At 48.8% G+C, this 14178-nt stretch overlaps 1 protein-coding gene across 1 annotated transcript; it reads right to left on the bottom strand.

Moving 5' to 3' along the window:
- Nucleotides 1-542: 542 nt before the first annotated feature.
- LOC129538595 (antizyme inhibitor 2-like) lies at nucleotides 543-13746 on the bottom strand. The gene is made up of 9 exons (XM_055398810.2): nucleotides 13564-13746; nucleotides 12449-12622; nucleotides 11846-12018; nucleotides 11103-11237; nucleotides 7554-7719; nucleotides 6901-7048; nucleotides 2409-2509; nucleotides 1090-1307; nucleotides 543-567 (listed from the first exon to the last, which is right to left on the bottom strand). The coding sequence occupies exons 1-9, from the start codon at nucleotides 13744-13746 to the stop codon at nucleotides 543-545; spliced, it is 1323 nt and encodes a 440-aa protein (XP_055254785.2).
- Between the last annotated feature and the right edge of the window lie 432 nt (nucleotides 13747-14178).

Genomic DNA, 14178 nt, shown 5'->3' with positions numbered 1-14178 from the left:
GACGTTGCCTCATTTCAGAGGCACCCTAACCCGGCAGTCCCCCAACATTTTTGGCACTAAGGACTGGTTTCCTGGAAGACAATTCTTCCACAGAGGAGTGGGGGGAATGGTTTCAGATGATTCAAGCACATTACACTGATCGCATCACCACTTCAGTCAGCTCCATCTCAGAACATCAGGCGTTAGTGTCTTAAAAGGAGAGTGCATGCGCGGTTCACGGTAGGCGCACTAGAGTTCGCGCTCCTAGAATCTAATCCCGCCACTGATCTGACAGGAGGCGGAGCTCAGGCAGTAATGTGAGTGATGGGAATTGGCTGTAAATATAGTTGAAGTTTCCCTCACTCGCCCGCCTCTCACCTCCTGTTCTGTGGCCAGGCTCCTAACAGGCCACGAACTGGTACTGGTCCATGGCCTGGGGTTGGGGGACCCCTGCCCTAAGCTCTGTTTCCTCTGCGCTACTTCTCCCCACCAATCCCTGCCCCCAAGCATCCCTCATGAGCGCACCAAGGTGACGAAGCCCCTCCATTCTGACCACGTCCAGCCTACAGTGTGGTCTCCAGCAGGCTCCTGTGGAAGGAATGAGCCCGTAAAGGGGTGTTTCAGAGCCCCCTGCACTACGTCAGGAGGCAAACCCCATGTTGGACCCAGAGGAGATCCTGTGTCAGGGGCTTGAGGGAGCCTGGAGTTGGTGGGGAAGGGATGCCTGAGGAGGGAACTGGGGAGCAGCTGCAAATGGTCAGAGCAGAATAGGGCCAGGTAGCGGGGGGTTGGGGGGAGGGCTTGGCCATGGAACTGAGGGTCAGCTGGGGCCACAGGGCTGCCTGATTCTGCCCACAATGGCATCTAGCTGTCAGGGCTCTCACAGCTGCCCAGGTGGGCTAACTTGGGCTTACCTGGGGAGAAGTTGTAACAGGCAGAGGCTAGTGTCAAAGGTCAGCCAGACATCTTGGGCTTTGCTGGGGCCAGTGGGGGGACTAGGGTATTTCCAGGGCCTGGGATCCCAGGGCTCAGCCACCAACTCCCCTTAACAAGTTCAGATCTTGGTGAGAGCTGCTCACTGCCCACTCCCTTTCCTCCTCCCCCAGACACCTGAGCTCAGGTCCCACGGCATGGCAGATGGAGGTGGGAGAGAAGCCATTGAAGGTGGAGCTCATGACAGATGTGTAGGCGCCCATGAACGGGAAGACCAGCCAGTCACCCACATCCAGCTCCGGCAGCTGCACCTCCTTCAAGAAGAGCTTGTCAAAGGCATCACACGTGGGGCCAAAGAGGGTGCAGGGGAAGAGGGGTGGCTTGGGGCAGAGCTCCTGCAGGGTCACGGGGGTAGGGAATCAGAGAAGACCCCCAACACATACACACACCCTTACCCACTCCTCATCAAGCAGGGCATGCCCCAGGGCACCAGCAGGAAGGACTCTGTCATCCACCCACATTGACCAATTCCTGAATGGTCCCTGTGTGCCAAGCATTGCTCTTAACCTGCCCTCATGGAGCTCTAGAGACTGACTCCAGCCCTGCCAATTCACAAGTGCAGACACAGATGGGACCTCAGCTTTTCCATCTATAAAGTGGGAAGATTTTATTTAATAATCACTCAAACTACTGGGCCTCAAACCTAGCTTCATTGAAAGTGCTTGATGAGTTTTCACAAAGGATCATGCCAGGGTCCCAACCCATGAGAAATTCTGATATCAGTGGTCTGGGGCCTGGTCCAGGCATAGAAGTATTAAAACGTCCCAGGTGATTCTAACCTGAAGCAAAGTTTGAGAATCTCTGCTTCCTAAGTCTCCTGCATCTCCAAGATTCAAGGAATCCAGAACAACAAACCGACAGAAAGATAGACAGCCAAAGAGAAGCATACACCCCTCCACAGACCCATGGACCTAGACCTCCATCTTCCCGCATAGGTGTGAATCGCCAGGCCCACACAGAAGCGCACATGCCAATACACACAGACACACACGCACATCCTGGCACATGCAGAAGGCGTGACAATCCACTGCTAAGCTGCTAAGTCGCTTCAGTCGTGTCCGACTCTGTGTGACCCCATAGATGGAAGCCCACCAGGCTCCCCCGTCCCTGGGATTCTCCAGGCAAGAACACTGGAGTGGGTTGCCATTTCCTTCTCCAATGTGTGAAAGTGAAAAGTGAAAGTGAAGTCACTCAGTCGTGTCCGACCCTTAGCGACCCCACGGACTGCAGCCTACCAGGCTCCTCCATCCATGGGATTTTCTAGGCAAGAGTACTGGAGTGGCTTGCCATTGCCTTCTCCTGACAATCCACTAAGCCACCAATAATCTGAGATCCTTCGCCTCTCCCACTGGTAGCAGGGAATCCTGCCCAAGGGGGTCTTGACCAGGTGGTCTCAAGGTCTAGGAGGTGCCAGAGCCATGAAACCTTCTCCTTACCTTAACCACAATGGGCATCCTGGGTTCAGGCTCCCTGGGAAAGACGCGGAATGTACCATAGTGGCCATCATTGAGATAGTACAGCAGCTTCCGGCGGCCTCCTGAGAGTGGGCAGAGAGCAGGATTGAGCTGCGCTCAACCAGGGCTGACCCTCAAGGCCCGAGTCCAGCACCTGTCGGGGAGCCCTGACCCTCTGCCCAGCACTGGATAACCCCTGTTCCCTGCTCCAGGAGTCTTCTTCGAGCCCATGGACGGTTGGGGCCTGCCCTCTGCACTCCCATTGCCCCTCCGCCTCCGCCCCCCACCTTCTCCTCTTCATCTTCCTCTTCCAAATAAGAATGATCTAACTAGACTTCCTTAGTGGTCCAATGGTTAAGAATCCACCTGCCAATTCAGGGAATACAGATTCGATCCCTGGTCGGGGAAGAACCCACGTGCCATGGAGCAACTAAGCCTGTGCGCCATGACTACTGAGCCCATGCTCTAGGGCCTGCTAGCTGCAGCAACAGAAGCGCTGTGCCTACAGCCCATGCTCCAGAGCCAGAAAAGTCCCCACAATGAGAAGCCAGTGCCCCACAGCTAGAGAACTGCCCCCACGTGCCAAAACTAGAGAAAGCCTGCATGCAGCAACGAAGACCCAGCACAGCCAATAAGTAAACAAAAGAATAATCTAACTAACATACCATATAACTCAGGCATTGTTCTAAGCTCTCTACATGTATTAAACCATCTAATCCTTCTAACTATGCTCTGAGCGGGTTCAGTGGGCCCTACTTTATGGTTGAGAAAACAGTCTTGTCAGCAGTCACGTAGGAGACTGTGGCAGGGCTGGGATTTGCTCCCCAGATCGCAGGTCTCAAGTTCTCTGACCTCGCCTTAGACCAGGAGACCTGAGCACCTGCTGCATGAGTCAAACTGAGAGCAAACAGTTTTTTCATGACGTGATTCCATCATGGTTGGTCCTTAGTAATGTACTAATTTATCAATTTTCTTCCTCAAAGGGGTGCCTGTCTAAATTACATTTTCTTATTTTCTATATTCTTTTTTCCCCTATGTTCTTGATGCTCCGGCATCTAGGGCCTTGCTGACCTGACCCTGGTGAGACTGCTCCTCCCCAGGTTGGTTAATTTTTAGAGACAGCAAACAACTGCCTTGCAAGTATGCCTTGCCTGGGCAAGCCAGCGGATCCAGTGTCCATACTGCAAACCACCTCCTGGACAGAACTCACAGAACTTGAAGCACTACCTCTGGCCTAATCTTCCTAGGGCAGTCCTTACCTGCCACAACCCACTGAAGTTACTCAAACTAGCCAATCCCAAACCTGCCAGTCCAACTCACCCTGCTCCGCCCATTCTGTTCCTCGAAAACCACAACAGAGGCTCTGACCAGTCTTCCCCTGTGTCCTTCTGCTTCCTGACCCGTCCTGTCCTTCTCCTTGTGGCCCTGAGTGGCCTGCCTCGCCTCTGGTTTCTCCAGAGGAAGCTTTACAGCAGTTATCTCCAGGTCTTACACAAACTGATTAAAACACATCCCAGGTATCACCCTGCTTATTTAACTTATATGCAGAGTACATCATGTGAAATGCTGAGCTATATGAAGGTCAAGCTGGAATCAACGTTACTAGGAGAAATATCAACAACCTCAGATATATAGATGATACCACCCTAATGGCAGAAAGTGAAGAGGAACTAAAGAGCCTCTTGATGAGGGTGAGAGAGGAAAGTGAAAAAGCTGGCTTGGAACTCAACATTCTGGGGAGGGAGGTGAGAGGGAGGTTCAAGAGGGAGGGGACATATACTTTACTACTGGCTTCCTTGGTAGCTCAATCTGTAAAGAATCTGCCTGTAGTGCAAGAGACCAGGGTTCAGTTCCTGGGTTGGGAAGATCCCCTGGAGAAGGAAATGAAAACCCACTCCAGTATCCTTGCTTGGAAAATCCCATGGACAGAGGAGCCTGGTGGGCTACAGTCCATGAGGTTGTAGAGTCGGGCACGACTGAGCAACTAACACAACACGGCTGATTCACGTTGATGTTTGGCAGAACCAACACAATTCTATAAAGCAATTATCCTTCAATTAAAAACAAATAAAGCTCAACATTCAAAAAATGAAGATGGTCCCACCTCTTCATGGCAAATAAATGGGGGAAAAGTGGAAACAGTGACAGATTTTCTTTTCTTGGGGCTCCAAAATCACTGCGGATGGTGACTGCAGCCATGAAATTAAAAGATGCTTGCTCCTTGGAAGAAGAGCTATGACAAACCTAGACAGCATATTAAAAAGAGGAGATATCACTTTGCCAACCAAGGTCCATATAGTCAAAGCTATGGTTTTACCAGTAGTCATGTTTGGATGTGAGAGTGGGACCATAAAGAAGGCTGAGCAACGAAGAATTAATGCTTTCCAGCTGTGGTGCTGAAAAAGACTCTTGAGAGTCTCTTGGACAGCAAGGAGATCAAACCAGTCAATCCTAAAGGCAATCAACCCTGAATATTCATTGGAAGGACTGAAGCTGAAGCTGCAATACTTTGGCCACCAGATGGGAAGAGCCAACTCCTTGGAAAAGACCCTGATGCTGGGGAAGACTGAGAGCAGGAGGGAAAAGGCGGCAACAGAGAATGAGGTAGTTGGATGGCACCATTGACTCAATGGACATGAGTTTGAGCAAGCTCTGGGAGACAGTGAAGGACAGGGAAGCCTGGTGTGCTGCCATCCATGTGTCCGCAAAATCGGACACACCTTAGCAACTGAACAACAACAAAGTACCTTTAAAACCACTGCCCTACTCTGACAAGCATGGGGTACAGCACAATTGTCACCTCCCTCCATCCAAACACTCTGCCTCTATTGATGTGGCCAGTGTAAGCATGTGACAGCTTTCTCTCCAGCACCACCGTACTTCTGATGCATATTGAACTAGTGGTCATCTATGACCCCCAGATCCTCTGGACAGGACCTACTACCAAGGCAGTTTCTTCACAACCACTCTTCATCTGTTCTTAGGATATTGCTTTCTGGAATCGAAACTCAGGATTTTGCGCTGATTTCTGTTAGCATTTGAAGCATTTCATAATAGTTGGGCATTTAGACGCCCAGATCTTTCTGAATACTGATTTTCTGCCCTCCCCACTGACCCCAGTGTACTTCCTACTATCCTCTCCCCTCTTTCTTAGTTGACATCACTGAAGCCGCAGCCCCAGTTGTCCCTAAACTACTTAGTCATGAGAGGTAGTCAAGACACCCCTAAGGTCAAGAGCTCAGGTCTGCTTGGCATGCGGTACAAATCCAAGTGCAAAGGTTTGAGTCAGGCAGACCGGGTCCAGTTGTATCACTGACCGGACAAGTTACTTCCTCTCTCTGAGCCTCACTATCCCTGCCTGTAAAACGGGAATGACCCCAAATTACTTCACAGGGTTGTTGAGCAGAAATGAGAGAAAATATATATTTCACACATGATAGATATTTAATAATTGGCAACTCTTATTATTATGGAAATAAAAATGAGTCCCTGGGGACTTCCCTGGTGGTCCAACGATTAATACTGTGCTTCCACTGCAGGGGGCATGGGTTCGATCCCTGGTCGGGGAACTGAGATATCACATGCCCCGTGGGGTGGCCAAGGAAAAAACAACACATGTGCAAAAATTACCCCTGACCATAATAAAGATACAGATTTTTAAAATAAGCCCTTAATACTTAGAGTTCTGTTCAATGATGACTTGAAATCATAGGCTTCCTATCACAATATCCTTTAATCAGACATTTTGTGAAGAAATGCAATCGCTGACACAGGTGCCTTGGGATTACAAACCTGTGGGCCAATCATTTTTGTCAAAAGGATAACGGAGGAGATTAAAGCAGCTTATAAATATTTATATGTCAGTTATCATAAAGCAGCAAAGAATAAAAGCACTAAGCCAGTGGGGAAAATCTATTCATCTTCTCCATCTTATCATGAAATGGAGTTTCTGGTTAGCTCACTCTGTGTGAAAACCAAATGCTGCAAAAATAACAATCTGAAAGAGCTCCTGCGGGGGTTGACCTCGACTGTTGAAGGTTTACCATGACCCTACAGATGTCACCCTTAACCTTCAGGCCGTGATGACAATGGTGCTTTCTTATATGTATTGTAAGAATTTACTCACTATATTTTTGGCACAGGAATCTGCACCTGTTAGATAATGCTTGCTGGATGAATTTAAGGTGCACAGCAGCACGATTTTGTCCATGAACCTCATGGGCTATATTCTGTGATTTTACCTCCATAAACGCTGTATAAATCCATTGGCTACTTAGGAAAAATGAAGACCCTTCATCTTGCTTCTCACCTCCCAGTCTGAGAACAATAAAATAGTGATACTAACAGGTTCATTCTCATACCCAGTTCAAAGCCTGTTTCCTGCTAATTAGGCATTCGGGGGTGGAGCCCAGACCCCCTACCCATCTTCTGTTCTGGGGCTCGGGAATGCCTGGACAGTGGCCTGCCCACCCACCAGGCTCCAGCACAGCCTTCTTGGCAATGATGTTGACAGCGGTCATGCAGACAGATGTTGCATAGAAGCGTCCGGGCTCTGCGATGATCTCGATGCCACTCCCCTCGGGGAAGTTCTGGGCCAGGGCAGCGTTGACCACTCCTGCCACCTGCAGGGACAGACCCAGACTTTAACGTGGCTAGTCCATCTGAGGGGGCTTCACTGCATACTCTCCCTTCATCCCCTTGACAGCTGTGTGAGGAGTCGTTATCTGCATTTTACTAGGGAGGAAACAGATGCTGTGGCCCATGGTGGGGAAGTAACTTGTCCAAGGGCACACAGCACCCTGAGATGTATGAATTTGGGACCACTTAAATTAATACACAGTCAGCAAAGACAAAATGTTCCCCAGATCTCAAGGATAACAAACTTCTACCTGACTGTAGCTTAAGGGGGGATAGCAGCTAATATCTCTCAAGAAAAATACACACGTGCTCATATATGTACACAGGCCATGTAAGCATAGTCAGACAAAGACCTCTCAACAAAGACAAATCTCAGTTACATACACGCATGCAACTCACAATTCCATGACCTCCTAGTACGCAAACAAACACACTCGGTCCCCTGAACCCAAGCTGGAGCACCTGGCTCCCTCTCATCCTCCCCGTCACCTCCTCAAACTCAGGGTCGGAGCCTTCCTCTCCAGGGAAGCCCCCTCCGATGTCCAGGAGGCTCATGTCATGCCCAATCCTGCTGCCCATCTCAAACACGCGCCGGCAGTCAGCGATGGCCTTCATGAAGTTGTGGGGTGTCTGGCATCTTGAGCCCACATGGAAGCTGAACACACATCACGTGACATGTAGAGAAACACCCGTGAAAAAGCAAAGGTCAGTCGGAAGAGAGACATGGCCAGAAACACCGAAGCATGGTCATCCTTGAGTTGGAGCACTCAAGACTGTGTGGTGGTCACCTCTCTTAGCAGCCCCTTCCAAGTGTCTCATTGCAGGGGCTTCCCTTCTTCTCCGCCTTGGAAGGCCTGTGCTCAGAACCCGAATCCCCATGCCTGTGAGGAGGGCCAGGTCGGGTGAGGCCAGTGCAAAAGTTCAAGGGGGTGCCACAATACTAAATTGTCAAGATAAAGAACATTTAATGTAATTGTTGTAAACAGCAAAACTGATTTAGAAACATCTACAATGAAGAAAATACTAAAATGTAAATAAAGACAAGATTAGTAACAGTAGGGACTTCCCCGGTGGTGCGGTGGTTAAGATTCCACCTTGCAATACAGGGGACACAGGTTCGATCCCTGATGGGGAACTAAGATTCCACATGCCATGGAGCAACTAAACCCGTGTGCTGGAACTACTAAGTCCACACGCCACAACTAGAGAGTCCATGCTCTGAAACCAAAGAGCCCACGTGACACAACTAAGGCTCAACAAAGCCAAATTAAATGAACACTTAAAAAAAAATAAAAGGGCTTTATATATACAAAAGTGGTAACAGTAATTGAACCCTGAAGCAAAAGGAAAAATGAGAAATGCCAATCCTGTCTTTAAAGTTTTTATATTTTTCTTATCATGATTTTTTTGCATTATTTTTTATTTTTTCAAATATTGTATTCAGTTCAGTTCAGCTCAGTTGCTAAAATATTATTTGGCTAGAGTACTAACTTTTTTAACATTCCCTTAAATTTTGCACCCAAGGCCTTTGCCTCCTTTGCCCCACCCTAATCCCAGATAACATCCAGCTTCTTCGCTGAGAACAGAGAAATATCATGAGGCCCAGAGGGGCTTCGGCTGACCAGAGCGTACCCAAGAAGCCAAAGGCTGGAGGTAGACAGTGGAAAATTTGTCAAGAGAACACACTGGTCATAGCAAACATTCTCTTCCAACATGAGACAGTGCTACACATGGATATCACCAGATTGTCAATACTGAAATCAGATTGATTGTATTTTCTGCAGCTAAAAATGGAGAAGCAATATATGTTCAGCAAAAGCAAGACCTGGACCTGGCTATGGCTCAGATCATGAGCTTATAGCAAAATTCAGGCTTAAATTGAAGAAAGTAGGGAAAACCACTAGGCTGTTCAGGTATGACCTAAATCAAATCCCTGATGATTATACAGTAGAAGTGACAAATAGATTCAAGGGATTACATCTGATAGACAGAGTGCCTGAAGAACTATGAACGGAGGTTCGTGACATCGTACAGGAGGCAGTAAGAAGACTGCCTTTTCTTAGAAATACAAGAAAAAGAAATACAAAAAGGCAAAGTGATTGTCTGAGGAGGCCTTACAAATAGTTGAGATAAAAAGAGAAGCGAAAAGCAAGGGAGAAAAGGAAAGATGTACCCAACTGAATCCAGAGTTCAGAGCATAACAAGGAAAGAAAAGAAAGCCTTCCTAAGTGAATAATGCAAAGAAACAGAGGAAAACAATAAAATGGGAAAGACTAGAAATCTCTGTAAGAAAATTGGAGACATCAAGGGAACGTTTCATACAAGGATGGGCATGATAAAGGACAGAAACAGTTAGGACCTAACAGAAGCATAAGAGATTAAGAGGTGGCAAGAACACACAGAAGAACTATACCAAAAGTGTCTTAGTGCCCCGATAGCCAAGATGGTGTGGTCACTTATGCAGAGCCAGACATCCTGGAGGGTGAAGTTAAGTGGGCCTTAAGAAACATTACTATGAACAAAGCTAGTGGAGGTGGTGGAATTCCAGGTGAGCTATTTCAAATCGTAAAAGATGATGCTGTTAAAGTTCTGCACTCAATATGCCAGTAAATTTGGAAAATTCAGCAGTGGCCACAGGACTGGAAAAGGTCTGTTTTCATTCCAATCCCAAAGAAGGGCAGTGCCAAAGAATGTTCGAACTACCGCGCAATTGCACTCATTTCACATGCTAACAAGGCCATGCTCAAAATCCTTCAAGGTAGGCTTCAGCAGTATGTGAGCCAAGCACTTCCAGATATACAAGCTGGGTTTAGAAAAAGCAGAGGAATTAGAGATCAAACTGTCGACATCCGTTGGATCATAGAGAAAGCAAGAGAATCCAAAGAAAACATCTACATCTGCTTCATTGACTATGTTAAACCCTTTGACTGTATGGATCACAACAAACTGTGGAAAATTCTTCAAGAGATGGGAATACCAGATGACCTTACCTGCCTCCTGAGAAACCTGTATGCAGGTTGAGAAGCAACAGTTAGAACAGGACATGGAAAAACGGACTGGTTCAAAATTGGGAAAGGAGTATGACAAGGTTGTATATTGTCACCCTGCTTATTTAACTTATATGCAGAATACATCATTTGAAATGTTGGACTGGATGTATCACAAGCTGAAATCAAGATTGCCAGAAGAAATATCAACAACCTCAGATATGTAGATGATACCATCTATTGGCAGTAAGTGAAGAGGAACTGAAGAGCCTCTTGATGAGGGTGAAAAGGGAGAGTGAGAAAGCTGGCGTAAAACTCAACATTCAAAGCACTAAGATCATAGTATCCAGTTCCATCACTTCATAGCAAATAGAAGGGGAAAAAGTGGAAGCAGTGACAGACTATTTTCTTGGCCTCCAAAATTATTTTGAATGGTGACTGCAGCCTTGAAATTAAAAGGTGCTTGCTCCTTGGAAGAAAAGCTATGACAAACCTAGACAATGTATTAAAAAGCAGAGACATCACTTTGCCGACAAAGGTCTGTATAGTCAAAGCTATGGTTTTTCCAGTAGTCATGTGTGGATGTGAGAGTTGGACCATAAAGAAAGCTGAAGAATTGATGCTTTCAAATTGTGGTGCTCGAGAAGACTCTTGAGAGTCCCTTGGACTGCAAGGATACCAAACCAGTCAATCCTAAAGAAAACAAGCCCTGAATTTTCATTGGAAGGACTGATGCTGAAGCTGAAGCTCCAATACTTTGGCCACTAGATGTGAAGAGCTGACTCCTTAGAAAAGACGCTGATGCTGGGAAAGATTGAAGGCAGGAGAAGGGGGCGACCTGATGAGATGGTTGGATGACATCACTGGCTCAGTGGACATGCATTTGAGCAAACTCCAGGAGATAGTGATGGGGAGGGAAGCCTGGTGTGCTGCAGTCCACGGGGTCACAAAGAGTCAGACATGACTGAGCGACTGAATACCAACAACATCGGACAGTGGAAATCAAGACTCCCGCCTCCTCCTTCCAGGCGGGGAAAGCCGGTGCACTCACCTGGTTCCAACCACAGCCAACCCCAGGTCCCTGGCAGACTTGAGCAGACGCTCACACACCTCCAGCCTGGCCCCAAACTTAGAGCTCAGGGGAAAGATGCTGTCACTGTCTTGGGTCCACAGCCGGAGGACCAGCCTGGGAGAGGGGTGCAAAGGGTGTCAGAATTTCTTAGGCACATGAGCCCCGAGGCCCCCCATCCTACCTCCCTCCAGCTTCCCACCCACTTATGCCTAGCTCCTCTGGACTGTCCGCCATGGAGACCCAAAGAGTGAACACACTCACTACCTACGGGCTTCTGTCCAGGCAAGAAAAAGCAGGAAAAGGATAAAATTATACATACACCTTCCATAGGCCTCCACATTACAGGATCAGAGATGTTAAATAACTTTCCTAAGATCACACAGCATGTGACAAATGAATCTGAAATGTGATCCCTGGTCTCCCGGACTCCGATACGAGTGTCTTTTCCTGAAGGTCAGCTAACGCCAGACCACCTAGTGCTAGGCTCTGCCCAGTGTCTATGCAGACACAGGCATTGTTTATTTGGCATCAGTGGGCACCAGTGAAGGCATCAGGCCACCGACCCAGATTCTCGCACTTTGCGGCTTTGGCCTGTGCCAGTCGCCACGTGGGTCTCCCTTCATCTGGCTCCTGCAGCCAGTTCCAGCTGCCGGCGTCCCAGGTTTCAGGTCCCTTTTTCCACCTGTCTCTACTTGTTTGCACCCACTCCCTGCTGGTCTCACCTGGCCCCAGGATGATGCTGGGCCACCTTGATCAGCTCCTCCTCGCTGTCGAACACCAGGAGCTTCACCCCGTGGAGGGCAGCAAAGCGGATGTGGGAGACAGGCTTGCAGGGGTTGGCATAGAGGATGCGTGAGGGGGCCACACCCAGGTCCAGCACCTGCTCCAGCTCGCCCTGGCATGGGTGAGAGCCAGAGTGGGGAGCTGCCCTGATGCCCCTCTACTCTTTGGGGATGGGAACCCTGGGCATGAGCAAAAGGGACTGCCCTTGACTGAACCCCTATTGTGCAGTGCGCTGAACATGACTGTGCCCTTTAGGCTTCTAGAATCTTCCAAGTGAAAAGGCTGTGCTAGGACAGGAACAGCATCTGTGTCTCCAAGCTTGTGCTTCCCCTCATTCGCTTAAGCTGTCTGCCTTAGTCACAGGGACCAGTGGGAGGCTGATCCCCTGTAGTGCATGCATTCATTCTTTCCCAAACAATTGAGGACTAGGAGTGTCAGCCCCTGTTAAGGAGCTGCAGTCCCCACTCCAGGACCCCCAGCAACTGGCTTTTTTTCCCCAGGAAGTGTTGGACTTGTGAATGAGTCAGCTGGCCCAGGCTCACCTGGCTGGCACAGTCGAAGCCGGTGCCGAGGGCGGCCAGGACACGTAGCACCCAGGGGCTGCTGTTGCACTTCACCGCATAGAAGGGTAAGACCCGCGGCAGGGCCTGGCGGAAGACCTGGTGGCGGCTGGCCAGCACGCCCAGGTCAGCCACCATGAAAGCATCTCGGCAGTCCTGCCGGGACAGTGAAAGAGAAAGAGAAGGCTCGGTAGTGGGTTATCTCACCTGATCCTCAAAACAACACTATGCAGTAAGTTCTATTGCTGTTGCCATTTCAGATATGGGGAAACAAGGTCACTGGCTCAAGGTCACAGAGAAAGTACATGGCTAGGATAGAGTCTGATACCAGGTCTTCCAACTCTTTTTTCCAGTAGTCATGTATGGATGTGAGAGTTGGACCATAAAGAAAGCTGAGAGCCGAAGAACTGATACTTTTGTGGTGCTGGAGAATACTCTTGAGAGTCCCTTGAACTGCAAGGAGTTTAAAGCAGTTAATCCTAAAGGAAATCAACCTTGAATATTCATTGGAAGGACTGATGTTGAAGCCCCAATACTTCGGCTATCTGATGCGAAGAGTCAACTCACTGGAAAGGACCCTGATGCTGGAAAAGATTGAAAGCAAAAGGAGAAGGGGCTGGAAGAGAATGAGATAGTTAGATAGCATCATCAGCTCAATGGACATGAATCTGAGCGAGCTCTGGGAGACAAGGACAATTCCTTGTCCTCGTGAAGGACAAGGAAGCCTGGTATGCTACTGTCCATGGGTCACAAAGAATTGGACATGACTTAGCAAATGAACAACCACAACTTCTAACTCTTAAAATAGGGGGACAAGAGGGAAACAATTTTTGTAGATCAAGAAGGAGGAAAGACAGCTCCAACCCTCAACCAGGCAGCTTGGCACTTGGTAAAATCCCCAAGCAGTGGCATGGGGAGGGAGCTAGAAGGGGACAGAACGATTCTATCACCCTCAGCAGAGCAGAGCTTTGAAATAAGACCTAGGAAACTGACATAAAACTAGAAAACAGAAAGTCTTATTTCTTGCCCACCAAAGCAGGCACTGAGACACCCTCATCCTTCCTTACTTCCCCCCTCCCCTCTCCCTCCTTCTCTACCGAATCAGAGAGCTCCTTGATCTTCTTCAGGACCATATCCCAGGCAGTTTCTCCAGGCTCCAGGGCAATGAGATCCTTTGGCCATGTGCTTCCAGGGCTTTCTTTACTCTCCTTTGAGTTCCCGATGGGGATGCTCACCCCCGATACTCCGACCAAACCCTCGGCCAGGCGCAGTTTCGACATCCTAAAAAGGGCTGGCACTGAGATGGGACCTCTTCCCTCCTCCCAGCTCCCCACTGGCCCCAGAGCCAGAGCTCTCAGGCCGTAACTTCTCAGCCCTCCCATTCAGCCACCACCGCTCCATGGAGCCCTTGTGAATTTTCCCATCTGTAAAATGGGCCACTGGTGGGGCCCAGTCTGCTTCAGAGACCTGGTAAGGGACCAAGCAAGACACACAGGCTGTACACAAGGAATAGAGGCTTGGCATCCTCTTCCAGGCTCCTCCACACAGATGTTCCCATTCACAGATGGGAAAACTGAGGCCAGGAAGGATAAGTGCAGAGTTTCAGGATCTTCAGATTGTGGGGTTCAGAGCCAGGGCCCAGGAGATAATCCAGGTTCAGGGTCCCCTTTTTACACACGGGAATGAGAGGCCCAGAGAGAGAGAAAGGGACT

Source organism: Moschus berezovskii, chromosome 2, assembly GCF_049115385.1.
Source record: "Moschus berezovskii isolate FMDL1 chromosome 2, NW_MosBer_1.0, whole genome shotgun sequence".
NCBI classification, from domain to species: domain Eukaryota; kingdom Metazoa; phylum Chordata; class Mammalia; order Artiodactyla; family Moschidae; genus Moschus; species Moschus berezovskii.
Note: the sequence above shows the minus strand (reverse complement) of the source record. Positions and strands in the feature narration are given on the sequence as shown.

Bases quoted from the DNA above. Each gene is read 5' to 3' on its own strand.
- LOC129538595 (XM_055398810.2), bottom strand. From the start codon at position 13,746: ATGTCGAAACTGCGCCTGGCCGAGGGTTTGGTCGGAGTATCGGGGGTG. The intron at 7,720-11,102 runs GTGAGTGCACCG...ATGTGTGTTCAG, and splicing joins TTGGCTGTGGTTGGAACCAG to CTTCCATGTGGGCTCAAGAT. The intron at 568-1,089 runs GTGTCTGGGGGA...TTCCTTCCACAG, and splicing joins GCCGTGGGACCTGAGCTCAG to GAGCCTGCTGGAGACCACAC.